The sequence below is a fragment of the Aspergillus wentii genome (assembly GCF_001890725.1).
Source record: "Aspergillus wentii DTO 134E9 unplaced genomic scaffold ASPWEscaffold_8, whole genome shotgun sequence".
NCBI classification, from domain to species: Eukaryota; Fungi; Ascomycota; class Eurotiomycetes; order Eurotiales; family Aspergillaceae; genus Aspergillus; species Aspergillus wentii.
In genome coordinates, this window is record NW_024467839.1 from 1,672,188 (window position 1) to 1,696,973 (window position 24,786).

The following is a 24,786-nucleotide window of genomic DNA, read 5'->3' on the forward strand; positions in this document are numbered from 1 at the left end:
GATGTAACGTGCAGTTTGAAGAATGTTTTGAAGACAAAAGGATTGTACCCGACTTGGATAATGCATTCAGATGTCATGTCCTTTATCCCGCAAGCGCATCGTGTTGATCCTGGCATGCCATATGGCAACCCCATCCACACCCCAGCTGTGTCTCTCCAAAACAATGTCTTCGTCTTCGTCGTCGTCGTCTTTTTCTTCTTCCATTTCTTTTCCGCTATCGTTTGTCCGGCAACAGCCAGGGGACTTCCGGAAACGGAAATGCAGAGCGGCGCTATTCCTCTTTGGGAGCGACAGGGCTGAGGCATGGCCGAACCCGCCATGTCACGTGACATGGAATGCCCTTCGCGGAGATACAAAGTGCATTCTGAACAGCGCTGCTGGAATGCCGGAGGAACACCTTATTCAAACTTTTATATTCTTTATTCCGAATCCAGAGAAATACAAGACGATCAGCAGAGGGAAAGCAGAAGCAAAGAGGGAAATGCGTGTCTTTGATGAATTCCAAAGTCGAGATTTGCGTGAGTCCAGAAATCTATAAGAATCCCTGGAAATCCGTCTATCCCCAGCTTCATTCTTCTCCATTCTCATTCCATTAGTGATATCTTCATTCCGTCCGTGAAATCTTTACTGCTCTTCTCGTTATCTAAGTCCTAAGACTTTGACTCTTGACACAAAACAGTCTACTCACATCAACAAATAACCAAATCAACACATCAAAATGCACGTCTCCGCTGTCGCTCTCCTGGCCCTCGCCGCTGGCTCCGCCCACGCCGGCCAGATCAAGGAGGAGACCACAATTAAGACTACGGCTGTCCCTCACACTACTGAGAAGGTCTCTCATACCACCGAGAAGGTCCCTCATACCACTGTCGAACCCGTCAAGACCCACAGCCAACACCAGACCTTCCCCAGCGTGACCATTTCCTCCAAGACCAGTCACCTCACCCACACCACAAGTGCCAAACACACCAACCCAACCAGCGCTGCTGTCGTCACCTCTTCCCACCCCGTTATTCCCACGAGTAGCGCCCACGCCAGCGGCCACGCTAGCTCCAGCGGCATCGCCTCCCAGAGCAAGACCAAGACTAGCTCCGGCTCCGCCGCTCCCTCCGGCACCAGCGCCGGCTCAGGACCCAATGGAGGCGGAAACATTGTCAACGGCGCTCAGCCCGAGTCTCCTACCTCCACTGGTTTCGTCCCTTCGAACCCGGGCGCTAAGATCTCGCCTGAGTTCGGGTACATCTCTGCCGTTGCGGGCAGTCTCGCCTGGGGTGTGATGCTCATGGCATAGATGATGAACTCTTTCCCTTTTCTTGCTTTACGACTAGCTTGAAGAGGAGTCTATTGCCTAGTTTATTTTGCCTTTCGGTGTTGGATTTGTTCTGTTTTACCTTACCTAACCCAACTCCCTTGGTTGGCTATTCTACCACTGGTTTCGTTGTTATGGTGTTAGAATGTCTTTGGTCATTATTTTATTGGAGAAATCTGGCGTTTCATTTACGTCCCCCCCTTCCTTTGGCTATGCTGATTTTACTATCACACGGGGTTTATCAACTAGATTGTTAGGCTGCTAGACTTCTAGATTAATGCTAATATTGAGATACATGTATCATGAATTAATTCGTTATTCCAATGGTCTATTTCTATCAACTATCTAGAAACACCAACGAAGGTTTTTTTGTTTTCCTTTTTTTGCTTTCTATTCATCAAGCCAAGTCACGAAAACATAATTAATATAACAGGCTATTATTTCCAAACAAATTACAAACCCAATATCAATGCCGTCAAGTCATCATCAATGTAATCCCCCAACTATGATGTAGATATCCAATTCGTCCATTGACAAGAACATCCTCCCGTACCGCCATCGATACCATCCGAGGTAGAATCCGTGCTATTCGAAGACGAAGACGACGAGTCAGAACCACTGAAGATACCCGGTGCTGGGTCAATATATGTACCGTCGAACCCGCGCTGTTCGACCTGCAACTTGACTGCGGTGGAATTGACGTGCTGATTTTCTTCCATGCCGTAGCAGTAGACCATTTTCTTTCTGGCGGTTCCTCCGTGTCGGTCTAGTGTAATTGTAACCGGGTATGGGAAGGAGCCTGGGCGCGTGAAATCGTTTGCATAGGATGAGGTGGTCGATTTGCTTGTCTGTGTTGCTTGGGTTGCGATGGTGGTGGCGGTGGGCGTTGGACTGGAGGATGGCGTGAGGAGTGTTTTTGTAGAGCGGGTCCAGATCTGGACTAAGAATCGGGTCTGTGCCCATGTGCATCGTACTTTGGCATCCTCTTTGGTTGATCCGCCATTTGCATCGTTGGGAAAGGTGTCCGTTCCATTGCCGTTGAGGGGACCGTTGGTCTCCAGAAAGATGGATCTGTCGAAATACGTGTAGAAGCCGTAGTGCTCGTCATCCTTTCCGCGGTTATAGAGTCGTATAGGCTGGTAAGAGGGGAGAGGATAAAGGGTTGCAGCCGCCGCAGTCCCATCGGAGGCGAGATCAGGATCGGGGATGAGAGATCTGAGGTTAGGAAACAGATCATCAGATCTCCGAGCCAGTCGGGATGCTGATGAAGAGACGGTTGATAGCATTGAGATGAAAAATGGGGTCTCTTCCCCAGCAAAGGGGACAGAGTTCTTGTCAGTCGTATTGCCCAGAAAGGTCTGGTCTTTGATAGAAGGCGCCGATGGGGATGGTTCGAATCCACCAGCCCTAGACCCTAGCAGATAATTTGATCTTGACGCAATTGTGGTACTATGATCGTAAGTTCCGTTTTGAAATTGAATATTCACTCGGAAATTGGGGTTGTTGGCATTGTAGGGCTTGTTGGCAGATTGGTCCTCCTTTGGTAAGGCGCAGCTCCATAAAGTAGACGGTTTGATACATCCAGAGTTCTGCACCTGGGCCTCGGGCCCAGCAACTGTTGCAACACCCGTGGGCATTGGTGGATAGCCAGTCAGGTTCAGCCATCGCGACTGTCCTGGTGTGTCATCGCCATTCCTGGTCAGCTTGATTGCGAGGATAATGGCGATTATTATAATGATGAGGAAGAACGTGGCGATGACACAGTACCAGCGTCGTTTCGTGCGTCCTTCTTTGCCTTCTCTAGTTGACTTTCCAAAACACCCCTTTTTGTTGCTAAATAGACATCGGCCCCGCCACATGTTTTCTGACTTTTTGAAAGCCTTGTCCTCCTTCTCAAGCCTGCGTCGTCGAGACTCAATCCTATCTCTTTCCGTGACGGGGTGTGACATATCCACTCTCGTCATTGGGAGAAGGTCCATACGCGACGATGCCATACTATGATGATTGTTGTCTCTCGCAACAAACGCCGGTACTGGAGGGGCCATCGGCATCGGAGCCAGTGGAATGAAACCAGGGCCACTTCTCTCCGTCGCTTGCTGATAAGCGGGGGATATTGGGCCAGGAGAAGCCGGAGCAGGAGGCTGCTTCTGTGCATCTGGGTTCGGCGAGGGCACAACTAAATGATGAGGAACCGCCATTTCCGCTGGGACTGCTGGTGCTGGGGCGGGTTCTGGTTCTGGCATTGGGGTTGGCTTTAGCTCTGACATTGGCATTGGCATTGACACTGGCACTGGCGTTTGCGTTCGTGCTGGCTCTGGCTCTGGCATTGATACCGGTGCTGGCATTTGAGCTGGAGCTTGCGCTGGCGCCGATTCTGGTGCTGGTGGTGGCATTTGCATCGGTGCTGGCATCGGGACTGGCATTTGAACAGGCGCTGTATTCGCAGCAGCTGGATAGTAAATATGAGTAACAGGGGGCGGGATAGTAAGACCCGGTTGGTTATAGCTTTCCGGCGCTTGCTTCTCCGAGTAAATTTCAGGAACGGGCTGCGGTGGCTTAGGGCTGTCTTTGGCGATTGGAGTAGGCGGGCCACCTTTGGGCAAGGTTCCGGAGCCCTCTTTCTCTTTCGGGGCGTTCATTTCCCTGACTGCGTTGAAGATGGCATCGGCTGCTTTTTTGATTGCGACTGATTGTGTATTAGGGGAAGTAGGAGTGGGAGAAGAGATTCCCTTGTCGGCTGGTGAGCTTGCGGGTTTCTCTTCGAGGTGGGGCGATGCTGCGAATATAGCTAGACCTCTGTCGCCTTGGGTCGGTTGGGCACTTTCCTGGGGGATGGGAGCAGCTGCCTGGCCCTTGGGCGTTATTGAGCATACATGGTTGCAACATTCGAAGTAGGGCGTGCCACTAAACAGTTCATGCGCGCAAGCTTGATAGTACTCAGCGGCGTGGCCCTGAATCGGACTTCCCGAGGAGAACAGAGAAGATTCCATGCCGCGTTGACCTTCACCTGTTCTTGTGCTGTTTTCTTCCTCATTGTTGCCCCGTTTGAGACCGGCGAAAGGATTCGTTCCAGCGCCGTTCCAGCTCGGTACCTCGCCTCGACCAGCTACCGACGTTTCAGGGGTATCCGGAGAAAAGCAGGATACTTCCTTATCCGTATCCCACCAGTTAACGCTTGACTCTGGGGAAGTAGTGATGAGAGTGGGCAGCGGGGGTATTTCTGGACTGGTTGGTGTTGTTTTTCGGCTCCAGGTGCTAGAACGGTTCATCATAGGAGTCAGAAGATAGTTCCACCATCCCTGCGATTGATGTCTATTCGTATCCGTGTTGATGCTCAAACGGTCGAGAGACCTTTTGAGATTTTCGTTCGAATAAGACCGGAAACGCGAGCCTGGTGCACCCGGTGGGCTGTCATCCTCGAAAAGCGTACCCGTCGAGAAGGGCCGTTGTTTCCTCGATACAACGGATTGTCTCTGAAGTAGGTCCAAGTCCCCTTCTCCATTTTTCACTGTCGAGTGAAAGGCTGGTATAGCAGGAACAGGAGGAACCTCACCGTTCATCAGACACGGCGTGGGTTGGGAATACACGCTGGATGCCACTCGTGGACGATGCTGCTCTGGGCTAAGACGACCACCCCAAAAGCTATCTCCCTTGGCGGGGGTGACGACAATAGATGGAGTAAGCGGCGTGAGTTGACTGCATGCACTGTCAAGCTCTCTTGGCTTGTCTTTCCGAGGATCAGTTTCATCAAACGGGCCTGAGTAACCGATCATAATCGGCCTGTCAGACGGTGAGAGTTCATCTTTACCCTTCTTGCTTGAAGAGCCTTTCTTCCCAAGATCAAGATACGAAGAACCCCCCTTCTCCTGCTCAGCAGCTTCTTCCGGTAACCGATGAAATCCCTGAGCTGTTCCCTTTTTCAAGATTCCCTTGAGCTTCTGCGCAGACCTTTCCTGCTCCCGTGCCCTAGAAAGCTGTTTCAAATCATCCAAATCGACAAACGGACCGGCAGGAGTATCGTTACGTTTCGGGGGACTCGCAAGAGTAAAATCCGTGACGAGATTCAACCCTACTGGCTTGTCAGGGTTCTGCTTCATGATCCCATTATTATTGAAACTCGATCCATCCCCGATAAACTCTGCTTGGTGTGCAGTATGCGAGGAATCTATATCAATCCACGACCCGTGTTGACTTCGATTTGTGTTATAATCTGCTTCGTGGATGAACGGATTCTGACTCGACGACTTAGCAGCGAGGTACTCGTAGGGTCGTTCTCTCGCCATCTCTCTGTCCTCAGGTGACGATGTTGGGCTGTCAACCTCTTCTGTGATCGGAGAGGACAAAGGGAAATTTGGCACTGTAGGTATACGAAGCAACCCGGGTTGCGGTTTCTGCAAAGCAGGAGCCATTTTATTATGCAATGTCTTGGATTTTCTTTATCTACTTCGCGAGATGTAAGTCAGCCTCACCATGAAGATATTTTTAACTCGACCGAGACATACCAAAAGTGATAGACAGATATGACTGCCAGGGTGGTTAGACGTCGAGAATAACCTGCAGACAAAGCAGCGAGAAGGTCATATGAAGCAACCAGTGCGTTTTGAAACGAAAAACAAAGAAGGAAGAAGAAGAGAAAAAAAAGACCCGGCTTCTATTATTGAGAACAAAGCATTGAGAATGGAAACGACCGTGAATAATAGGCGGGACAGACAAAGGGTCTCAAAGGCGAAACAATAGCACCAGCTGTTGTCATTCACTGTGAACACAAAACCATCCAGTCGAAGAGAACCAGAAGGAAGAAGAAAGAGTGAAAGGAAAATTCCGGCCAGACACCCTCGTTTCCAAGAAAAAAGAGAGTCATCAAATCAAAAGCCAGTCACAAGAAAAATACTCGAGTGAGGGTGGAAGAGAAAGAGATGAAAGAAAGAAGAAAAAGAAGAGAGAGAGAAGGAACATGCGCTGCAGAAACTACCATCCACCAGACAGCGATTATTATTAGTCCAGAGAGCTCATGCGCAGGTCCAGCATTGTTTTGATTCTTCTCTCGCCCTCTGCAGAAACCCAATCGAGCGGGTATGGCCATGAGGCCCGCCAGCCCTCCAGGGGTGCTGTTGCAGCGAGAGCTCCGTCATTCTTCTTGATTGGATAGAAGCTCGGGATCGACTCTGCAGAATGAAGTGTGAAATTCAGGTTCCTCGATCGCATTGGCTGGAGGGGAAGAGGTTGCAGCTCTGTAGCCGCCGAGATGTTGGCAGCGCTTGGGGATGACGATGGAGGAGTCGCAGGATGGCGCCAAACGTGAAGAGCACACACAGACAGCCAATCAGGATGGCCCGCAACAAAAATAGATCATAGATTCAATTATAGATGGGATTTTGAGATTGCGATAGTTAAATTAAGAAGGACTGTCATCGAGGTGCTTGACAGTTCAAGTGTTTCAGCTATTTATTTGTACACGGCGATCTCGACTCACTATGCACATGGCTGGCTGGCGACTTCATAAATCAATCCCATTCATTTGTATACCATAGTAGGTACTGAGGTATCAAGATGCTGCATGAAGATAAAAAAGACCATGATATTGCATTCCACACCAGAACACTTCCATGCCAAGTTTTGATGTTTTCTTTTGGTACACGTTAAAATCGCAAAACCTCCAAGCCCAACACAGATGGAGTAACCAAACACATCCCATATCTATATCCAAATTCCTTGCATTCCATTCCAATGCAGAAGAAGTAAAAAAGATGCCCAGAATGCAGAGCTATGCGCGAAAAACGAATAAATGAGCACAACGTTCTTCCCGTCGTAGAGCAGACAACACTCGGCACAGCAGTCGAAATCCAACAGAGCCTGATATCATAACAGAAAAATAATAAACACATCCCACGGGTATGAAAATAAAACCAAAAGAAAAAGAAACCAAGTATCTCGCTTAAAGGGAGATAAGCCACCCGAATCAGATCTAGGATCATGAGTTTAATACAAAGCCGTTTCGCGTCTAAAACAAAGGACAAATAACGGTCAACTGAGCCGACATCATCATCAAACTTGTCGCTGCAATCCATATACATAACAATTCATCCGCATCAACATTACCGCCGTTCATCGGTATATTGCACACCCTGCATGGGGGCGACAGAACCGTTCATCAGAGGCGGTAAAGTACGGGGCTGTTCCTGGACCATGCCAGGCCCGGGACCGTAGTTGGAGAATATCGGGCCCTGAGGCTGTCCATTCGCCTGCGGTCCTGCCATTGGATGATGTTCAAAGATAGATGCGGGTCGAGAATGTCCGTTGGCCTGTTGCTGGCCGAGCTGAGCCCGCATCTCTTCCATCTCGGTCCTCAAAACCGAGTTCTCCCGGCGTACACTATTAACCGTTTTTTCCAGTTGTGAGATGTATTCAATTGCTATGAAAAGTCAGTAAAGAAGCAGTTAATAATGTAAGTCCTTTAGCCACGTACCTCTTGTGAGCGTCTCCCATTTGCTGGATTTGTTGTTCTGGCTCTGCGGAAGACGCACTCGCAAAGACTCAAAGCAATCTTTCATCTCGCTCCGACGCTTTCGCTCCGCCAATTTATGTGTCACCCTCAGCTCCGGTGTTCGGCTGTATGGGGTGCCGCCGTGTTGATCGGGGTCTCCAATCAAATCACGGACTTGTTTATGTTGCATTGAATGATGGTGTACATTTTGAGGAAGTTCTATGTGAGTCAGCTTTGTGTCGGGTTTAGGGGAAAGAATGTCACATACCATGCTGGCCACGAGGTAAGCGTGAATCGGAGTATATGCTACTTGTGACGGACTCGGCAGCGCTGCCCTTCCGAAATAATTGATGGCTCGACTTTTCAGTGGTAGAAGAGACCGAATTGGATCGTGCCACATCCGGGTCTGGGAAGGCATAGGCCAAACCAGCCGTGGGTGCCTCCGCATTGTAAATCTCGGAACGAGGGTTGGACGAAATCGCAGGTGCTGTGCGGCCAGCCGCAAAGCTACGATGCTCGCCCCGCGGGCCCAACGGGGAGAGAGGTTGACCCCCCGAGTATCGGGGACCGCGGTAAACATTGGCCATGTTGACATCTGTCGGGATTCCCCGCTCTCTTTGGAGACCGGAGACGATGGATGACTGGGACGCATTGGTGCTGTGGTAGGGAGAAGCTGGGTTGATGACCAAGGAGCTGATTGCCTGGTTCACCCGACTATCCACGCTGCTGCGACGCGACTCGGGAGGATCAGCCACGCTGCCCCGTTGAGATGGACCTTCATAGTTCTGATTGATTGACGGAAGTGCTGAAGGCTGCTGCGAGGAGCCAAAGTTGGGGGAGGGTTGAGCTCCAGCGGAGGGTGGGGTATTGGTATTAGAGTGGTCATTGGGGTAGGGTGAGCGGTCGGAGATGCCAGAGACACGATTCGGAGAGGGTTGAGCGGTGGTGGTAAGGAAGGAGAGGGAGGGGTAGTTATTGGTTCCATTTGTGGCGGTCGAGTAGGTGGAGGACCCTACAGCACCGAGGTCAGCGTCCAGTCAGCGAATGCATACATGAAGAGGGAGAGTCACTTGTACTTTGAGGCATTGACCAATTTCCCGAGTCTCGCTCGATCGTATTTAACGAGGCGTTCCCGGGCGACTTTTCAGCCGTGTGCATGGCGGCGGTGGTGGTCATGCTTGCGGTGAGAGTTGATATCGAAGGGAGAGTTTGGCTCGACGATGGGATTGGAGGGCTTTGTTGCCCTGTGGTGGCAGGCTCCCATGGCCGATGAGTGACAGTGGTCTCCATAGCGGAGAGCGGACGTTGTAGTAGGTGAAGATCGCACGAATGTTTCAAACTAAATGCAAAAGAATCCTTGGTACGCCACGTTCGCACTAGTTCATTATCTGGGACGATGGACAAGAGCGAAGGAAGATAGGATCGGTTCGTGGAATCGTGCAGTCGATTGTTGGTAACAAGACCCGGGTCAGGATTTTCGTCGTGACGGACGTACTGATGGGAAATAGTCCGGAGGGAGGAAAAGGGTATTCGTAAAACGCTCGCGATATGTAAATTGGTGAAATTTTAAACCGGCCCCTGGTAGATCAATGCAAGTCACCAACAAGTCGTCCGAACAGCTTTCCTCCAGGGTCAATGAGCGACTCGAGCGATGCGACTCGTAGAATGGATAGGTAGTCCTCGATGGCGCAAACGGAGAAAAGCCGCGCAAACAGGAGCAAGGCAACTGGCGAACACCGGCTTGAAATATATACCAAAAAGTCTCCAATATACACGGGAGACTAGGCAGGGGAGCAGACAGAAAGAAGAGGAGGAGGAGGGGTGGAGGAAGGCGGGAGACCGACGGTTCGTGGTCGTAGCAGTCGAGGTGGAGGGCGGAGGACGGGACGGTGGCAGGAATGGTCGGAGCCAAGACCGCTTTTATTTGGGAGAGAGCAGAAAAAGACCCAAAAAAGAGACACGAACCGAGAGGGGAAGAGAGGGGGATAAAAAATTTTAGTTAATAGAAATGAGAAAAAGAGAGGGAGAGAGAGAGAGAGAAATTATAGTATAGATGGTTGTTTAAGTCTGTTAGTCAAGGGGAAAAAACGTGGAATATGCGTCAGCTCTGAAGAAATTAAAATAAATTAAAAACCAACGTAGGGTTTCAGGGAGTTTTGTCCGGGGCGCAGCAACATGGTTCCCAGCCAAGCGCACAGGAGCTTACCTGGGATTTTTTTCGCCAGCCGTCGTGCACGTCGTGGAGACAAAACGTGGCACGAAAAGTGGGAGAACAATTGGAGAGACTGATTGGGAAAGATGTCCGAGTACGAGGTGGAGATGTTGAGGTTGAGGAGGGAAGTTAAAGTAGAGGGAGAAGGGAAACGAGTCAGAGAGACAGTGGGAGGAGAGAGATAAAGAGCAATTGAGAGAAATTAAAGGGTTGAAAAAAAGAAAAAGAAAAGAAAGAAAGAAACGACGGATCTGAGGAACAGATGGAACGACACGATCAGGTGGGAAAATCGCAGAGCTAGTCGATGGGTTAGTAGCGGAAGCTATCGATAGTAGGAGAGTTGGAGAGAGACGGAAGAAGAACGGGCCAGATAGTGGGGGATCGATAAAGATGTAGTAGATGACAGGACAAGCAATAAAGAAAGAAGAAACAAGAAATACAAAAAGAAAGAAGGAGGAAGAAAGAAAAAGGTAGAATATGTTGTGCTGCAACACCCCTCTTTGGCTGTTGATATTAAAGTGCCTGGGGAAGAACAGGCAGATGATCGACTAAGCTGAAGAACCACTCTGAGCCAGAAAGCAGCGATTACTGTCAGACTCGGAAGAAGTTGAAGCAACAGTTCTGCCCGCCAAGCATTGGAGATGTGCACTAGAGGGCGACAAAGTCTACCGCCACGACTCCCACGAGGCGATCCCCTTTCCGGCGCAAGACAGCAAGTCCAGAGTGCTTTTCCACTAGGTGGAGGACATGCCAGGTACGGTCCACTTGATCGCAGATCTACTATATCCATCTTGCGACTATACTATACTTGATAACAGAATAACTACACCTACTATATTCCAATCTTTATGTTAATATCTTCAAAAATCCTCTTCTTATTATCATTATCATCTTCATACTCAAGTACTCATTCTCTGATCGAGACGGGGGAGGGGCAGATCCGGCCCGGCGACTGGCTGGGAGGGGACTAGCGTGGTCTGGATCCCAGCGGGAAGTGGGTCCGAGTCGATCCAGGGCGAACAGACCAATCAGGACATGCAAACACCCCCCAGTGCAGCTCTCCGTTGAAATAAAAAGTCCCGTGGCCTGAAGAATCCAGTATTCCCACAATAAAAGTACATATCTATTCTAGATAGATAATGAAATATGATTATGATAGATACCTACTTTATCTATGTCGCTAAACTACTGAGCACTAAATAACCCTAACAGATCACGAAAAGTAAAGTACAACTGACTCTTCACGTGGATGATCAGCTCAAGGTTCCACTGTTCCACAACGTAAGGAGATAGGCCTTGCTCAGAGTATCACCATCAGTAGTGTGTACATATGTACCCAGTAACATGTACTTGCATGCTGTAAGAACTAGACAGCCAGTCCAAAGTAACCCGCACTAGCGACCGGGGGCGTCTGCCAAATACCGCCGGTTGCGGCCCATTTTTGAGCCGTCAGACGTGTGTGTGTGTGTGTGTGTGTGTGTGTGTGTGTCTGTCTTGTATACACACAGCAACAACACATGGCTCCCATGGTCCCCCCGAGGATCGCCCCTAGTTTGGCCGCTTGTGTTACAGCGCCAAGAAGTCACAATGTGGCCGAGTCCAGGGATGTTTTGGAGTCAGACCTTGCGTTGTTTATCTTTATATTTGAATATTTGATGCTGAATGTTGGAATGTGAGTGAGTATTCTGTAGAGTATGATGTATCTGTATGATGTATTATGTAGATTGAGTAAACTGTATGTGCGTGTAGTAGAGTACAGTCTGCATCGAGTGTAACCGAGTTCCAGCCAGGGTGTCACAAAGAAAAACCGTCCCGAAATCCCCTGGCCTGTCCGTCAGATTGTCAATAATGCAATAACCCGAGTTTTTTTTTTGCTGTTGAATTTTTTTTTTCTTTGTTCCTCAAGTTGACCTGTACACACTTCCTCAACACTCAACGACTCTGGTGGCAACGAGGCAAACCCCAGGATGTTTGATTTGTCTTCGGGTGTGATGGAACAGGGATATGCAGGTTAGTCTTGCTTCTAGTTCTTACTTCTTAGTCGAGGTGATGCCCTTCTGAACGTGTATTTAATTTGACACTTATCGACCTACCTGGGTTGGTATAGATCCATTACTTTAATATGTACCTAATCAGACTAGCAGTAATATCTAACTGTCTTGGACCACATGTTTGATTTCTTTTTAATTGGATTCTCATCGCTTATTTTTCATCGCGTGTCGATCATCTTTCTTTTTGAGTCTTACATTCCCAATGATACCATCACTGGTCAATGTCGTCATCCTTTCTTTCCCCCCCCCCCCAATGTTGATCCCACCGGCCACATGGCATTCCCACACTCGATTGCCCATCATGTGGTTTTTTATTTTTTTCGATCAAGGGATGAATCATGGAACCATATGTACACCATATGGTCACTGGATTCTCAAATCAAGGGTTAGATTGCATTGCATCATGGAAAAAAAAAAGATAACAAGCACATGAGACATGAGACATGAGACACTTTTTTTTTTTTTTGTCGCTCAACTCTGCTAGATAACTAACTGCTTTCATTTTCGTCGATCCTTGCATTTGGTGAACCACACACGTCGTCCGTAGTGTAAAATTGGCCGAGATGTGGTCGGTTCTGGGGTTATCTTGGGCCTTGTACGTGTGCGACTTAATCCACTCACTTTGGAATCGTAAGCCATGTCTTGAATAACTCTTTTCTTTTCTTTTCGGTTTTATTTTTTATTTTGTCCGTGTTGAGTCTGCAAGGATCAATTGCTCTGGTCTAAGCCACATGGCATTTCGTTTACTTGCCTACTTTGTGTCTTGTCTAAAGGGTTTTAGGCAGCGACATACTATTTCCATCCATGCTATTGTGAGTGAGTGGGCTACCTTACTATTTTGGGCCGTTGCTCTGGATAACTAGTAGGAAATAAATGGGATTTTGTTTTTGAAAATACCCAACGCCTAACCAGATCGTCGTATCTACTATAGTTTGTATGTACAGGGAAACTATTTTTATTCCTCGTCTTCATCCTCTTCTCCGTCTTCTTCATCTCCACCCTCCTCGTCATCTTCGTCGTCGTCGTCGTCAAATTCAACGCCCATCTCGCCCGTAATGTCCCATCGGTCTCCCTTGGCGGCTTCGCTCACGTACTTGACGAACTTGAGCGTCCCGCTGTCCCGCAAGACAATGTTCAGTCGGTTCCATCCCGCTGCCGTGGTGAGGAGGATTCCGTCGTCTTCGTCTGCCCCGGCAGATCGGTAGATTGCTGCGTCGGCATCATCTTCGTCGTCGCCGGCCATGTAGATTTCGTAGCCGCCCACGGCGGGTTCCTCCTCCGCGTCCTTGTTGTCCTTCTTGGGCTTGGGCTTGGGCTTCTCGGCTGATTCTCCGTTCTCGCCCTCCTCTTCCTCGTCTTCTTCCTTTTCCCATCCGGGAGTGGGCGTCAGACCAAGTGTAAACTCCAATCGGGGCTCCTCGCCAGTGTACTCATTCGCCAGTGTGTAGTCCTCGCCGCGACGGAAACGACGGGCCAGGAAGTTATAGCTTGTCAGACGGTCCGAGCCGGTAATGTGTGCCAGCCATTTGCGGAAAGCTGGCGAGGGGAACAGATCGTTCAGTAGTTCTTGAATGGGCGTCTTCTGGTCTTCAGCGGGTGTCGGGCACTGCTGGTACAAGTAGCGGTGCTTGTGAGGAGGTCGGGCCACGGTCCATCCGGTTTCAGATAGGATCTCGGCCGAAGATTGGGGCAGTTTCTTCTTCTCCTGCTCCTCGATGTATGTGCGCACGCGTGCTTGGAATTTCTCAGACAGGAACTTCTCGAGGCTCAACGAGGACTCGTTGGAGAATGTCTCGGACATTTCCTCGGCGATATCAGGCGTCAAGTATGACGGGGCGATGTACTGGACCAGGAAGCCCAGGTCGGCTTCGGTGAATTCGCCACTGGTATCGGGCTGCTCTTCCATCTTTCCTTTGCCCTTGCCCTCGACTTCGGTCTCATCGACGTACGGGATCGCCTTGGGCTGCGGTAGGTCATAGATGTCGCCGCGGCCCTGGAGCTGCGCCAAACTACTGCGCTCCGCCAGCTTCTCCTCCAAACCCTCTTCGTATCCATCCTCGCCCTTTTGCGGGATATGGAACCATCCGCTAATCGCCATGCGCACACGTTTCTTCTTGTCTTCTCCTTCCTTGGGGTAGTACACCTCCTCGACGTCGTGGAAACTCTCTCCGGGCTGGACGGTGAAGAAGCTGAGTTGGTTGAATGCGGGCGGGATAACGAGACTGTAGTCTGGGCTGGGAACCTTGACATCCTCACCATTCACATCCTTCTCCGTAGTAGTCGGGTACAAACGCAAAGCACCACCCCATTCGGCCTGCCATGGGGTGTCGGGGTCGGTAAGGTACAGAATGTAACTAAGGCGACGGCTGCCAATAACATCGTCATGGCACAGAAGATGGCAACCTTCATTGTAGACGTTGATGGCCATGTCAGTCTTGCGACCGCTCAGCTTCCCCGAGCCAGTCACTCCCGAGAGGTACTCGCGGAAGCGGGCAGAGTAAAGGGCATCGCGGAGTCTCAGAATTGCCGGCAATCGTGACAGAGATGCATCATCGAGTCCATCCAGGTTGGCCAAATCGCCGGACTGGAAGATCTTGTAAATATCCGTCTCCTTCTCAGTAAAGTGGAGATGTTCCTGGATTTCGTCGCGGACCGAGCGTAAAAGAGAGTTCTCGAACAGAGAGTGGATCACTCCATGCTTGTATCTATAATAGAAAATAATTAGCAAATTTTCCATCTTCCATCAAGATAGATGCAAGACATACGGCGCAGACTGGGCATATTCCTCGGTATATTTCTGCTGCTCCGAAGGCTCGAACAAGCCGTCACGGAAGCGCGCCGCAACCTCTTCATTCGACAACGCCCGTTTTTTCGATTCGGGCTGCCCATTGGCGCCGGTTGATTCTCTTCCTGTCTTGCGCTTCATGTTGTGTGTGTGATGATAAAAATGGGAGGATTGAAGAGTGATGAAATCGCAACGATGGACTGGATGAAATCTTTTTCTTTCCCCCCATTTTTCTTTTCTTTTTTGGGCGGTGAGAAATTCTGCGGGGATCAGACGATCGATCGGGCGGAGTTGATTCCGACTATGGCCTGATTATCTCCATGTGATGAAGGTATTATTGATCTTCAGAAGCAATATGTGTTGATGAGGGGTTGCTCATGGTATACTGAGCTTCCTCCTACAATTGCTGTTATCAAATCACTGACATTGCGCTCAAGCATAATCCAACAATCTAAAACACAGAAAACGGCATCTTTGCTGACTGCTCAGAATCAGATAAGAGCAATGTGGTAGGAACCTAATCAGTTGCTGATATCCATATTTTCTATTGCATGGTCTCTGGGATGCACTTGAGAACCCAGCTCTCTCCGGCGAGACTGAGGGGTACTGTGAAGCTTCTACATGGCCATGGCTTCAAATTCCCCTCATCTGAGCATCTGAGCAGAGTATCGTCAAGCATCAATCAATGTCAACACCGAGCTCCAATTTCTCTCATATTGTTGTTGCTTGGAATATCCAGCTACTTTTTCACTGTCAAATCTCCAACTTTAGGATGACGTGACTTTTCCGTCGCCGCAAAAGCAGTTGAATTGACGGTTTCGTCTGAGGAATGTTGCTGCCGCAATGGATCATCACCAGTATCCATTTTCTACGCCATCTCTGCACATTCATCAAGAATACTAACAAGGATCAACCTACAATACCACATTATCGGCATAAATAGGGGCGATATGCCCCTCTGCATCCTCTGATCTTCAGCCAAAATGGCCGTCCCCAAACTAGAGCCATGCTTCACCTTAAGGGGCTATATAGCCAAAGAAGACACCCTCAATCTCAATGCGATCAAATCTGGTCCTTTGCGGATGATCACTGCCATTACGCACGGTTACTTTGAGGGATGTGGGATCAAAGCTGATATCCTCCCTGGAGGCGCTGACTGGGTTTTGGTATTATCCTTCATCTGGAATATCTAAACCACCTACTAATCCCAAGAGAAGATGGACCCAACAACAAATGCAATGCACATTGACGTTCGCACGCAAGCTCGAACACCCGACGGACACGGCTTTTATATCCGCTACAAGGGCATCATAAAGCTAGACGAAAAGGCCAAAAGTGTCATTGGAGGAGGGCCCAATGTCGGATCAACTCAGTTTGGAGATCACGAATGGTTTACTACTCCTATTCTTGAAACAAGTCATCCTGATCTGAAGTGGGTTGAGGAGTCGGTGTTTGTTGCTCAGGGTCGTTTTGTTGTTGAGCAGGAAATGCCGAATGCGATGGAGTATCGGATTTGTAGGGTTGTCATTTAGATATTATCAGTCTCATAGACTAATTTGGATATCTTCAATATTGAATAAAATAGTATTATTTATTTTGAAACACCATTTGGATAGATTAAATCACTACTCCACCGGTCTGGCTGGCGGCGGAAACCAACCGCTGTCGTCATTGCCGCCTCTTTGTTCCTGTGCCTGTCGTTGATCCATCATTCCTTCTCCTCTCCTTCTCCCCAACCAGCGATAAAAGCCTTCCAAACATCCTCGCTGGCTCCTCAAACCCAGCCATCCCTCACACCCAGGGACAAACGATGCAGCCATCATCGCAAGAGAATCAGGACACCCCCGCCAGCGACCACAATGATCGACCAGGCACTCCACCCCGCCCGCCTTATTCCCCAGTGACTCCAGTCTTCGCCCATCTCGCCCCCGTCCACAACTCCAATTCCAATGGACGAAACCCCATAGTCCCGCCCGCGGTCTCGTCGCCTTCACCTACGACAAATATCCCGCCTCCTCCTCCCTTTGACGCCCCGGCTACACCGAGGCCTGTCTTTGCGCCCGAACCCGTCCCGGTGCCAATCTCCGAGAGCGACAACCCTGATGCGATCGCGTTGCGCTCGGCCCTTTCTATCCTACAGTTACAGAAGCAGCAGAGTCTTAGGGATATTCAGACTTTGGATCGGATGAAGAGGGCGGCTGCCGCGGATCCGGAAGGGTTTGCGAGAGAACTGGCGGCGGGGAATCTCACCGCGCAAGATAAGGGCGGGTTTATCAACTTCCAAGACGACGACCAGGATACCTCGACGGATAATGAGCAAGGTGATGAGGGGGATATAGATGTTTCTAATTTGGGCAAGATCCCGACACCGCAAAATGTCGTCCGAATGCCTCCAGTTAATTGGGCCAAGTATCAGGTCGTGGGGGATTCGTTGGATAAGATCCATGAGGACCAGCGGCGGCGTCCATCTCCTGGGGAACCGAGACGAGATGAAAGCACCCAGAGAGCCCCGGAGCATGTATTGGCATCGCCGTATCGTCCTTTGGTAGATAGATTGGAAAATCCGGCGGATGGAAAGGGGACAACGAACAAGAGCAGAGAAGGCTAGAAGGATTTTGGACAGACATTTGGAATATGCGACGAGCATTCGTCTTCCATTCGGTCATAGAGCGTTAACATGTCATCTCGTCATCTCGTCATCTCGTTATGTTACATGAGTCCATGGAAGAAAAAACAAGCAAAGAAAAGAAAAGAAAAGAAAAGAGGAAGAAAGAAAAGAAAAGAAAAGAAAAGAGAAAGAAAGAAAAGAAAAACAGAACCAGCGCCATGACCGTCTGGCTGGATTTAGCCAAACAACGCCTCCTGGAGTCGGTCATGGGCCTTCTTGACCCTCTCCTCCGGCGTCTCCTTGCTCTCCTCTTCGTCCTCGCCCACCTCGGGCCCCAGGTGATCGGACGGGATGTCCAGATCACCCAGGGCCTCGCGAGCCTTGGCCCGCAGGTTCTGGTTGATCTTCTTCCTCAGGGCGTTTCTGTCCTCCACCCTCTTTTTGATTTTCTCCTGCTCGGCCTTGCTCCACTCATGAGCTTTGAGCCAGCCGTGAGCCCTGGGGCAGTTCGGGTTAGCCTGACGAAGGAGGTTGGCGATGGCGTCTCTGCTGAGAGCTGGGCCCCGGACGCTGCCTTCATAGCGAGGCTCCTGGGTAGCAATGATCTGGGTGGTTTTGAGTTAGCAAGCCAGTTCAAGAATCTGTCAAAGAACTCTCATGAGGCTATCTTACCTGGTCCATAACGGAGGAAAAGGGGAGTGACATTCTTGGTTCACTGGCACCGACAAAAGGCATATCAAGCGCCGAAGCTTTCTCAGAGCGGTAGCCGGCCAGGTACAAGCTGTCTTCCACACGACTGGTGTTGTCCTGGCGCTTGGGCTGATTCTCGCGGTTGTTGACCTGGAGAGAGGCAAGCTCGACGAGGTAAGCTCCACGCTTCATTTCGGAATCGAGGCTTGCTTTGTCTTCGATAGTTGAAGGGAGGAGACTGAGAAGTGTCAGATGAGAAAGAATAAAAGAGTAAGGTCTGAACGGTAGTGTGTGACTGAAGAAGTGACAAGAGAGACGAGAAGAGGAGGGGGAGGTCGAGTCTGGAGGAAAGAAAGGTGTTGCTGGGGGGGGGGGGGTTTGGGAGGAAATATTTGTATTCCTCTCAACATACCTACGCTTGGCCATTTTTTTGTGTGAATTAGGAGAAATTTTTCTCGGCGCTTTCCGTGACTGAGTGGTGGTTGAGATAGAAGAGCCCGGATTCATGTTGGAGAGATTGAGATGTGAAGCTGGAGGAGAGAAAACACAACACTGGGCAGCCAGCAGTGAATGAACATGGCTCTGCCGCTAGTCAGACAGACCAAAGTCATCAGTGTTATATTAGAAATATCCTTTTGTATTTGATGCCTTTCATATTGACCTTCCTATTCAAATTATACGTTGATATTCCGTAGCCTGTTAGCCCTGTTTCAGACACTGGCTGACATCTCTCCACACTACGTCTATCAAATTTCTCGCACTGTTAAAGAAAGTCCCTACGGACGAGAAAGTTATGATTCTATTGATCAGTACTGGTCTGCATTTATCCTGTATATATGAATGCACGTCTAAGGGAATATATGAACAAAAATCTAAAGCTTCGAGCCTCTTTGCTTCTCCCACGCCTCGACAGCCTTCAACGTCGCTTCTTGCTCCTTCTCCTTCTTATCCTCTACTCGATCCCTCCACTCCAGATTCCCCGCATGGTTATCCAAAACCCCAAGCGTATGATGATACATTTCCTCCTTCATCGTCCCATAAATCCCCGTAGCCGCTTTAGTCTGCAGCCCACGCTCGCGAATAAACGCCAACGTCTCGTCCAGTCCACCCAGACCATCGACAATGCCCGCACTCAAAGACTCGGGACCAGGGAACCGCTTAGCCCCCAGCACTACGTTCCGGAAATTGGCTGGGGTGAGCTTTTCCCGGAAGATGTTCATCATGGGGGTTTGGAGCGGGACGCCGAATTCGAGTTCGTTGATGCACAGGAAGCCTTTGCTGGGGTTTTGGATACGGTAGTCGTGGTACATTGCTACCATGAAGCCACCGGCGAAGGCGTGTCCGTTGAGAAGAGCGACAGTTGGCATGGGATATCTGAATCGGGGTGTTAATTTTATATAGCTCGTTCATTTTAAGGGAAAGGGGAAAGGTAAAACATACGTCAAAAATCGGCGGAATAATTTCCACAGCCATTTCTCCAGGAATCCCTCTGTGCTCGTCGCCAGCTCCAGATCCAATCCGTTACTGTAGAATTTGGCAATGCCGCTGGTGGTCACCACGACGCCCTTGGGGAAGCGATGCTCGATCACGTCCAACGCGAGCAACAACGCCTCGATAAAGGTCGGAGTGAGTCGGTTGTCCTTGGGCGAGGTAAATGTGAGCAGGTAGATATTCTTGTCATTTTCAGCTGGAGACGGATTCGTGCAGACGATGCTTCCGCCTGTCGAGGCAATGGGGATGGTGAATAACGAGGTCATGATGGATGACGTAGTGCTGTTACACAGTTGGGCGCGATGCTCGGGTTGTGAGAGAGGTGTCAGGAACTACCGTCTTTTTTTAAAGCCGACTATGGAGATGGAGATTTGGGGATCTTAATATATATATGTTAATCCGTGTCCTCCGAATTAATAGATTGCAGTGGATGAGAATCCCGATCGGCCGTCGGCTTGGAATGATGGAGATTGTAATCGCGTCTGGTTCCGCGGCATCACATGTGAAAATGAAGATGAGTTTATTGAGCGTCGATGGACCACATTTATATCTTCATTTCAACTAGATTCGGAAGGGGCACATAGCACGTGCTGAGTCCTTTGGAAGTAGGTCTGCTGACTTGAATGGACATAATAATGACAGTTTTCATGATGCATCCTATCATCAGTCAGCCTGGCAGCGAGCGTCATCAGCATCTGGATAAGAATGGAAATAAATGGTTACACAATATCTTCATCAAGACTGATATTTCAAATATTTATTGTTTCTATATCCACTTACATGGCAATTTAAGATAGCCAATAGCATCACTACCAAGAACCAACACTACATAAAGTCTCCGAATGTCGCCGATATCTCACTGGTGATGAGCAGAGCATTTAATCTGTTTGTTGTCCGTCTTGATTTCTGTATAAGTTTCTGGATTCTTTTCAACTCGGGTAGACAAAATGGCGTCCATCGCATTTCCTCATAATTCCAAATCCCTCACCCTTTCAACCTCACATTCGTATACCTACGTCTTCTTCCCGGCATCCAAACCATCCTGTCCCACAATCCTGTTCCTCCATGGCTTTCCATCCTCCTGCTACGACTGGAGGCATCAGATTGCATATTTTGCCCGCCATGGATATGGCGTCCTTGCGCCAGACCTGCTGGGATACGGCGATACTTCCAAACCCTCAGCTACGAGAGAATACACCTGCAAAAATATGGCAGCAGAAATCGTTGAGCTTTTAGACCATGAGAGACTGACCCAGGTCCATGCCGTAGCCCACGATATAGGATGTATGCTTCTCTCTCGGCTCGGGAATTACTTTCCTAATCGTCTCTTGACATGTGCCTTTCTGGCGGTTCCCTATTCGAAACCCGGAGGACACTTCGACTTGGATGAGGTCAATAAATTGACAAAGCAGCTTCTGGGGTTCGAAAAATTTGGATATTTGAGCTTTTTTGTTAGCGACCGAGCAGGGATTCTTCTGGATAACCATGTGAATCCCGTCGCATTTATATCTAAAAGAATTGGCAGAGAAACTGATTTCTATCTTCAGATTGACTCGTTCTTCACGCTGTTCTATCCGGCAAATCCGGAATTATCGATTAAACATGTTGGTCCATCAGGCGCCATGGAAGCATGGCTCCAAAATGACACGCAAGGACCATTGGCTCCTTATATAAATGAAGAGGTATGAAGTATATCCACCTTCTTATACCAGAAACCGTATGAACTTTTACCAGGAGAGAATTATCCACCGGGAGATCATGCAAGGCCAGTACTCCTCAGCACTAAACTGGTATCGTGCACTGGTCTGGAACCTCAATGAAGAGGAAGAGCTTCAAGCAGATCTGAATCCAAATCTAACAGTGCCGGTCTTGATGATCAGCCCACAACCCAGTCCAGTCGAGCTTCCGGGTATAGGGGAGCAAATGAGGTGCATTGCTGACAAGGTTGTCGTCAAAGAGGTCAGCACGACTGGACATTGGATGCAACTGGAGGCACGGGAGGAGGTCAATGAAATTCTCGCAGAATTTTTCGACAAATGTACCCCATGAATAGCCTTGCATAAGATCTGAAAGAAATCAGATCCGCGGAAATTTCTTGGGTCATTTGATTATAGTATCTTGGATGAATGAAACCCTTAACTGCTCGTTGTTTATGCGCAAGCCCACTATATCCAACTATGACCATGTTTGTTATTTGAGTTGAATGGGAGAGTTTCTCCCTTGAAGCATTTTTAAAAGTCAGGAATAGCATCTCGAAATCCGGGATCAAACCATTCAATAGAAGGCTGCGCATTGAATAGCTCCCACATGAGACCGTTATCCCACAGTGATCCTTCCTTTGGGGCTGTTCCTGCCTCAAATGTGGGTATTTGTACCTGTGATCCCTCGTTGCAATCTGGAATAATCCCAGAGGTTTGCCTGTGGAAGTCCGTGGCTGTCATTGGTTGATGGTCGTGGAACTGTTGGGAGATAGGAAAGTGATCTGAATGTGGGGCGGGCTGTATAGCATTTGCCTCGCTTGTAAGATTCGACGATTCATCCCCTTGGGCACTGATAATTTGACCACAGAGGCCAATAAATTGAGAGAAGAGCCCATGTACATTGGATATGGGTGGGCTATAACTTATGAATCGAGACAGTCCTGTAGTAATTTCCTGTAGCAGCCGAAGGTCACGGGCATTTGAAGTGGCAACAACATTGCAGAACACAACATAGAACGGCGTGAGTGGTGTTAATAGTATCGTCCTATTTTAACAGTCAGATTAGGGCTCCACTTTGTTTAATAAGGGTTTCATACCAGGGAAGAGGATGAAGGTAGGATTTATTTGAGCTCAGCATCTCAGTTTGCAGTGATATCATGGAGGCAAGGGCTTTCCGAGCATAGAATAAACATTCCTCACGACTGTCATGGTCATGCAGAGACGTTGAGCTGAGTCGAAGGATAGTCGTGAAGATGGCATAAGTTGTGAAATCGACAGCATCCCATTCAATAGCTGCAAAGTCCTTTGACTGTTCCCGTGCCTGGTCCATCTTTAAGACTCCTGGATTTCCATGTGCGGATAGGAAGAATCGTACAACATACCTGAGTAGTCTCGGCCTGGATACTTTCCAGTTCGCGGCGAAGGGACTCCGCAACGATCGGTACCCGCATCTCTTTGTCTCGGAGGACTAGAGATAAAGCAGTCTCCTGGACTTGAGAAAGTCTGACCAAGATTCTTACTTTCCAGGTTAAGGGATCCTTTGGCTGCACACGAACCAGTGAGGTAGGCTGAAGCCGAATATTCGGCAGAGAAGGGGGTCGAACCAATAGCATGCTCAATGTCTTGTCATAATAATAACACCAAAAAATACAATCATGAATTTCGTATTTAGAGTCATTGTCTTCTAATGACTCTGTAGTTGCATTATGATATCCTAGGCTAACCAGGACTTGGGAGGCGAAGGCGTTTAGCACCCAAGCTCGCGATGCGTCTCCGAGCAATTGCACCAGGATTGTCTGCTTGCGGTTAGCAAATCAGTAGATCAATTAATAATTCTGTAAACTGAAATCATACCCCTGACAGTAGTGACTGCAATAGCGAAAGACTCGGCACGCTTAGGAAATCAAGCTTCCTCAAGGAAGCGAGTGCAACTGTAACATATTTTTTCTTTGACTGCGCCAGAGATTCAGACAGTTCTCCATCTGGAAAAGCTCGCAGCCACCTGCTGAAATACATGACTGCTCTCACATAGACATTGACTTTGTATTGATGGGCCACCTGGCCAGTAGCAGTTCCGTTCATAAGCGCAAGGAACATCCTTTCCATTGTTTTATTGGAAATATGATCAGGCCAAAGCCGCTGTAATGGATCGGTACCATCAGTAGAGCCTGGTAGAGTAAGTGTATGAAGAGAATTATAGATGGGCAAGAAAAAAGGACATACTACCAAGCATCATGTAAAGCAATTCTGCATGTGGACAGTCAGGTAGTGAGACGGTTTCATCGTCCAGGTTTTCTTCGTAGCTTCGATTGCCGACAGGCTGGCATGTATTGGCAAACCTATTGACAAGAGACAATGCAGATTCCAGAACCCTACGCCGGCTAAGTGATAAGTGCGTATTGGACTCTAGTTCACCTCTGATCAAATTTTGAGCCTCCTCGGTTTGGTGCATATTTTCCGCAGGACTTTGAGTGTGTCCTTCTATGTTATCGCCTGATGTCATTTGATCCTCCAACTGGGAGGTGACTGGCAAGTGGACAGACTTTCTCTTCCTTGCGTATGACCTTGCCGGCCCCCGTCTCTGTACATTTGAACGTTGAGCATTGTCAGTTGCTTGTGTGTTAGCAGTCGTATCTGCCCCCCCAGTATTTTGCAAAGGTATTGAACTAGAACTATCATCGATATCAGCAGGGCTAGGGTTCTGTGATTTGATGGCACTGTTTATGTCATTATCCTGTTTGCTGATATGTGGGGAATCCATGATTATAGGGCTTACTGTGATAGTCGAGGGCGACGAGGACGTCTCTGTCGAGAGCGAATGCAGTTGATAAGCGCATCAGAGCAATTCAGACACTGCCGTTTTCTATCACATTTGACCTAATCAAAAGAAGACGTCAGAGGCCGTTATTGTTTCAATGGCAGTGACTCGATGCGGGCAGAACCTGACATACCTTCCGGGCATGGCACATGTCACACTAATTCCAGCTGTCAGCGAGAGAGATAATCAAGGGCCATGTTGCCATGTAAACCAACACGTGGAGTGGAGTTGTGATGGTCACTCACTGCAGGCAGTTTGCGGGTTGTTGGCGGATGCTGGACATTTTCAGCCATGACGACACCTTTCCCACGAGCCGATTGCCATTGAAACAAACCGACGGAAATTCTCGGGGGGCTGTATTAGCACGCCAATTGTAAGACAATCAACTAGCACAATCCGATAAATAGCTGGCTTTCAGAGTTGTGCTGTCAGAGCAGAAGGTGGGTTCTTTTTGTCGATGAAAAGCCGAGAATCCGAGTCGGGTTTTCGGAAGTTTGTCGAGATCTCGACTGTCAACACCACTACCACCACCACAGCAACAACAATAACCATGCTGGTCGTCTACAGACACACAGAGAAAAAGGGAAGAGAAAAGGCCATGCTGCTTATTATGCGGCAATGATATTTGCTACAATATT

General features: G+C 48.9%; 10 protein-coding genes across 10 annotated transcripts; 4 read left to right on the plus strand and 6 right to left on the minus strand.

Moving 5' to 3' along the window:
• The first annotated feature begins 470 nt into the window (after positions 1–470).
• ASPWEDRAFT_693082 (uncharacterized protein) lies at positions 471–1,552 on the plus strand. The gene is made up of 2 exons (XM_040839035.1): positions 471–518; positions 597–1,552. Exon 2 carries the CDS (start codon positions 719–721, stop codon positions 1,289–1,291), a length of 573 nt encoding a protein of 190 aa, XP_040685149.1. The 5' UTR covers positions 471–518; positions 597–718; the 3' UTR covers positions 1,292–1,552.
• ASPWEDRAFT_692743 (uncharacterized protein) lies at positions 1,552–6,042 on the minus strand. Its single transcript, XM_040839029.1, has 2 exons — positions 5,812–6,042; positions 1,552–5,749 (listed from the first exon to the last, which is right to left on the minus strand). The coding sequence occupies exon 2, from the start codon at positions 5,716–5,718 to the stop codon at positions 1,813–1,815; it is 3,906 nt and encodes a 1,301-aa protein (XP_040685150.1). The 5' UTR covers positions 5,719–5,749; positions 5,812–6,042; the 3' UTR covers positions 1,552–1,812.
• Positions 6,043–7,251: 1,209 nt separating this feature from the next.
• ASPWEDRAFT_692791 (putative HLH transcription factor (Hpa3)) lies at positions 7,252–9,263 on the minus strand. Its single transcript, XM_040839030.1, has 4 exons — positions 8,864–9,263; positions 8,062–8,805; positions 7,776–8,012; positions 7,252–7,721 (listed from the first exon to the last, which is right to left on the minus strand). Exons 1-4 carry the CDS (start codon positions 9,081–9,083, stop codon positions 7,405–7,407), a joined length of 1,518 nt encoding a protein of 505 aa, XP_040685151.1. The 5' UTR covers positions 9,084–9,263; the 3' UTR covers positions 7,252–7,404.
• Positions 9,264–12,845: 3,582 nt separating this feature from the next.
• On the minus strand, positions 12,846–15,035 carry ASPWEDRAFT_163480 (oxidative DNA demethylase). The gene is made up of 2 exons (XM_040829848.1): positions 14,822–15,035; positions 12,846–14,761 (listed from the first exon to the last, which is right to left on the minus strand). Exons 1-2 carry the CDS (start codon positions 14,980–14,982, stop codon positions 13,012–13,014), a joined length of 1,911 nt encoding a protein of 636 aa, XP_040685152.1. The 5' UTR covers positions 14,983–15,035; the 3' UTR covers positions 12,846–13,011.
• An 897-nt stretch (positions 15,036–15,932) lies between these two features.
• Positions 15,933–16,403, plus strand: ASPWEDRAFT_45414 (DUF3237 domain-containing protein). The gene has a single exon (XM_040836533.1). It carries the CDS (start codon positions 16,059–16,061, stop codon positions 16,371–16,373), a length of 315 nt encoding a protein of 104 aa, XP_040685153.1. The 5' UTR covers positions 15,933–16,058; the 3' UTR covers positions 16,374–16,403.
• Positions 16,404–16,473: 70 nt separating this feature from the next.
• On the plus strand, positions 16,474–17,493 carry ASPWEDRAFT_693332 (uncharacterized protein). Its single transcript, XM_040839037.1, has one exon. The coding sequence runs from the start codon at positions 16,652–16,654 to the stop codon at positions 17,447–17,449; it is 798 nt and encodes a 265-aa protein (XP_040685154.1). The 5' UTR covers positions 16,474–16,651; the 3' UTR covers positions 17,450–17,493.
• A 192-nt stretch (positions 17,494–17,685) lies between these two features.
• ASPWEDRAFT_176545 (uncharacterized protein) lies at positions 17,686–18,565 on the minus strand (the record flags this gene model as incomplete). The annotated part of the gene is made up of 3 exons (XM_040831528.1): positions 17,686–18,054; positions 18,122–18,377; positions 18,552–18,565. 3 exons carry the CDS (start codon positions 18,563–18,565, stop codon positions 17,686–17,688), a joined length of 639 nt encoding a protein of 212 aa, XP_040685155.1.
• A 352-nt stretch (positions 18,566–18,917) lies between these two features.
• ASPWEDRAFT_45415 (enoyl-CoA hydratase/isomerase family protein) lies at positions 18,918–20,246 on the minus strand. Its single transcript, XM_040836534.1, has 2 exons — positions 19,580–20,246; positions 18,918–19,513 (listed from the first exon to the last, which is right to left on the minus strand). Exons 1-2 carry the CDS (start codon positions 19,894–19,896, stop codon positions 19,012–19,014), a joined length of 819 nt encoding a protein of 272 aa, XP_040685156.1. The 5' UTR covers positions 19,897–20,246; the 3' UTR covers positions 18,918–19,011.
• A 166-nt stretch (positions 20,247–20,412) lies between these two features.
• Positions 20,413–21,835, plus strand: ASPWEDRAFT_45416 (alpha/beta fold hydrolase). The gene is made up of 3 exons (XM_040836535.1): positions 20,413–21,117; positions 21,178–21,312; positions 21,365–21,835. Exons 1-3 carry the CDS (start codon positions 20,578–20,580, stop codon positions 21,677–21,679), a joined length of 990 nt encoding a protein of 329 aa, XP_040685157.1. The 5' UTR covers positions 20,413–20,577; the 3' UTR covers positions 21,680–21,835.
• Positions 21,836–21,861: 26 nt separating this feature from the next.
• ASPWEDRAFT_176548 (Zn(II)2Cys6 transcription factor) lies at positions 21,862–24,441 on the minus strand (the record flags this gene model as incomplete). Its single annotated transcript, XM_040831529.1, has 8 exons — positions 21,862–22,375; positions 22,428–22,651; positions 22,713–23,126; positions 23,185–23,498; positions 23,554–24,047; positions 24,107–24,207; positions 24,282–24,305; positions 24,394–24,441. 8 exons carry the CDS (start codon positions 24,439–24,441, stop codon positions 21,862–21,864), a joined length of 2,133 nt encoding a protein of 710 aa, XP_040685158.1.
• Positions 24,442–24,786: the final 345 nt, after the last annotated feature.

What these genes read in the sequence shown, in the direction of transcription:
- ASPWEDRAFT_163480 (XM_040829848.1), bottom strand. Translation starts at nt 14,982, where the DNA reads ATGAAGCGCAAGACAGGAAGAGAATCAACCGGCGCCAATGGGCAGCCC. An exon ending in GAATATGCCCAGTCTGCGCC is followed by an intron (nt 14,762 to 14,821) that starts GTATGTCTTGCA and finishes TTTCTATTATAG; the next exon opens with ATACAAGCATGGAGTGATCC.
- ASPWEDRAFT_45416 (XM_040836535.1), top strand. Translation starts at nt 20,578, where the DNA reads ATGGCGTCCATCGCATTTCCTCATAATTCCAAATCCCTCACCCTTTCA. An exon ending in GGATTCTTCTGGATAACCAT is followed by an intron (nt 21,118 to 21,177) that starts GTGAATCCCGTC and finishes TTCTATCTTCAG; the next exon opens with ATTGACTCGTTCTTCACGCT. An exon ending in CTCCTTATATAAATGAAGAG is followed by an intron (nt 21,313 to 21,364) that starts GTATGAAGTATA and finishes AACTTTTACCAG; the next exon opens with GAGAGAATTATCCACCGGGA.
- ASPWEDRAFT_693332 (XM_040839037.1), top strand. Translation starts at nt 16,652, where the DNA reads ATGCAGCCATCATCGCAAGAGAATCAGGACACCCCCGCCAGCGACCAC.
- ASPWEDRAFT_45415 (XM_040836534.1), bottom strand. Translation starts at nt 19,896, where the DNA reads ATGACCTCGTTATTCACCATCCCCATTGCCTCGACAGGCGGAAGCATC. An exon ending in TTATTCCGCCGATTTTTGAC is followed by an intron (nt 19,514 to 19,579) that starts GTATGTTTTACC and finishes ACCCCGATTCAG; the next exon opens with ATATCCCATGCCAACTGTCG.
- ASPWEDRAFT_692791 (XM_040839030.1), bottom strand. Translation starts at nt 9,083, where the DNA reads ATGGAGACCACTGTCACTCATCGGCCATGGGAGCCTGCCACCACAGGG. An exon ending in GTCAATGCCTCAAAGTACAA is followed by an intron (nt 8,806 to 8,863) that starts GTGACTCTCCCT and finishes TCGGTGCTGTAG; the next exon opens with GGTCCTCCACCTACTCGACC. An exon ending in CTTACCTCGTGGCCAGCATG is followed by an intron (nt 8,013 to 8,061) that starts GTATGTGACATT and finishes TGACTCACATAG; the next exon opens with AACTTCCTCAAAATGTACAC.
- ASPWEDRAFT_692743 (XM_040839029.1), bottom strand. Translation starts at nt 5,718, where the DNA reads ATGGCTCCTGCTTTGCAGAAACCGCAACCCGGGTTGCTTCGTATACCT.
- ASPWEDRAFT_693082 (XM_040839035.1), top strand. Translation starts at nt 719, where the DNA reads ATGCACGTCTCCGCTGTCGCTCTCCTGGCCCTCGCCGCTGGCTCCGCC.
- ASPWEDRAFT_45414 (XM_040836533.1), top strand. Translation starts at nt 16,059, where the DNA reads ATGGACCCAACAACAAATGCAATGCACATTGACGTTCGCACGCAAGCT.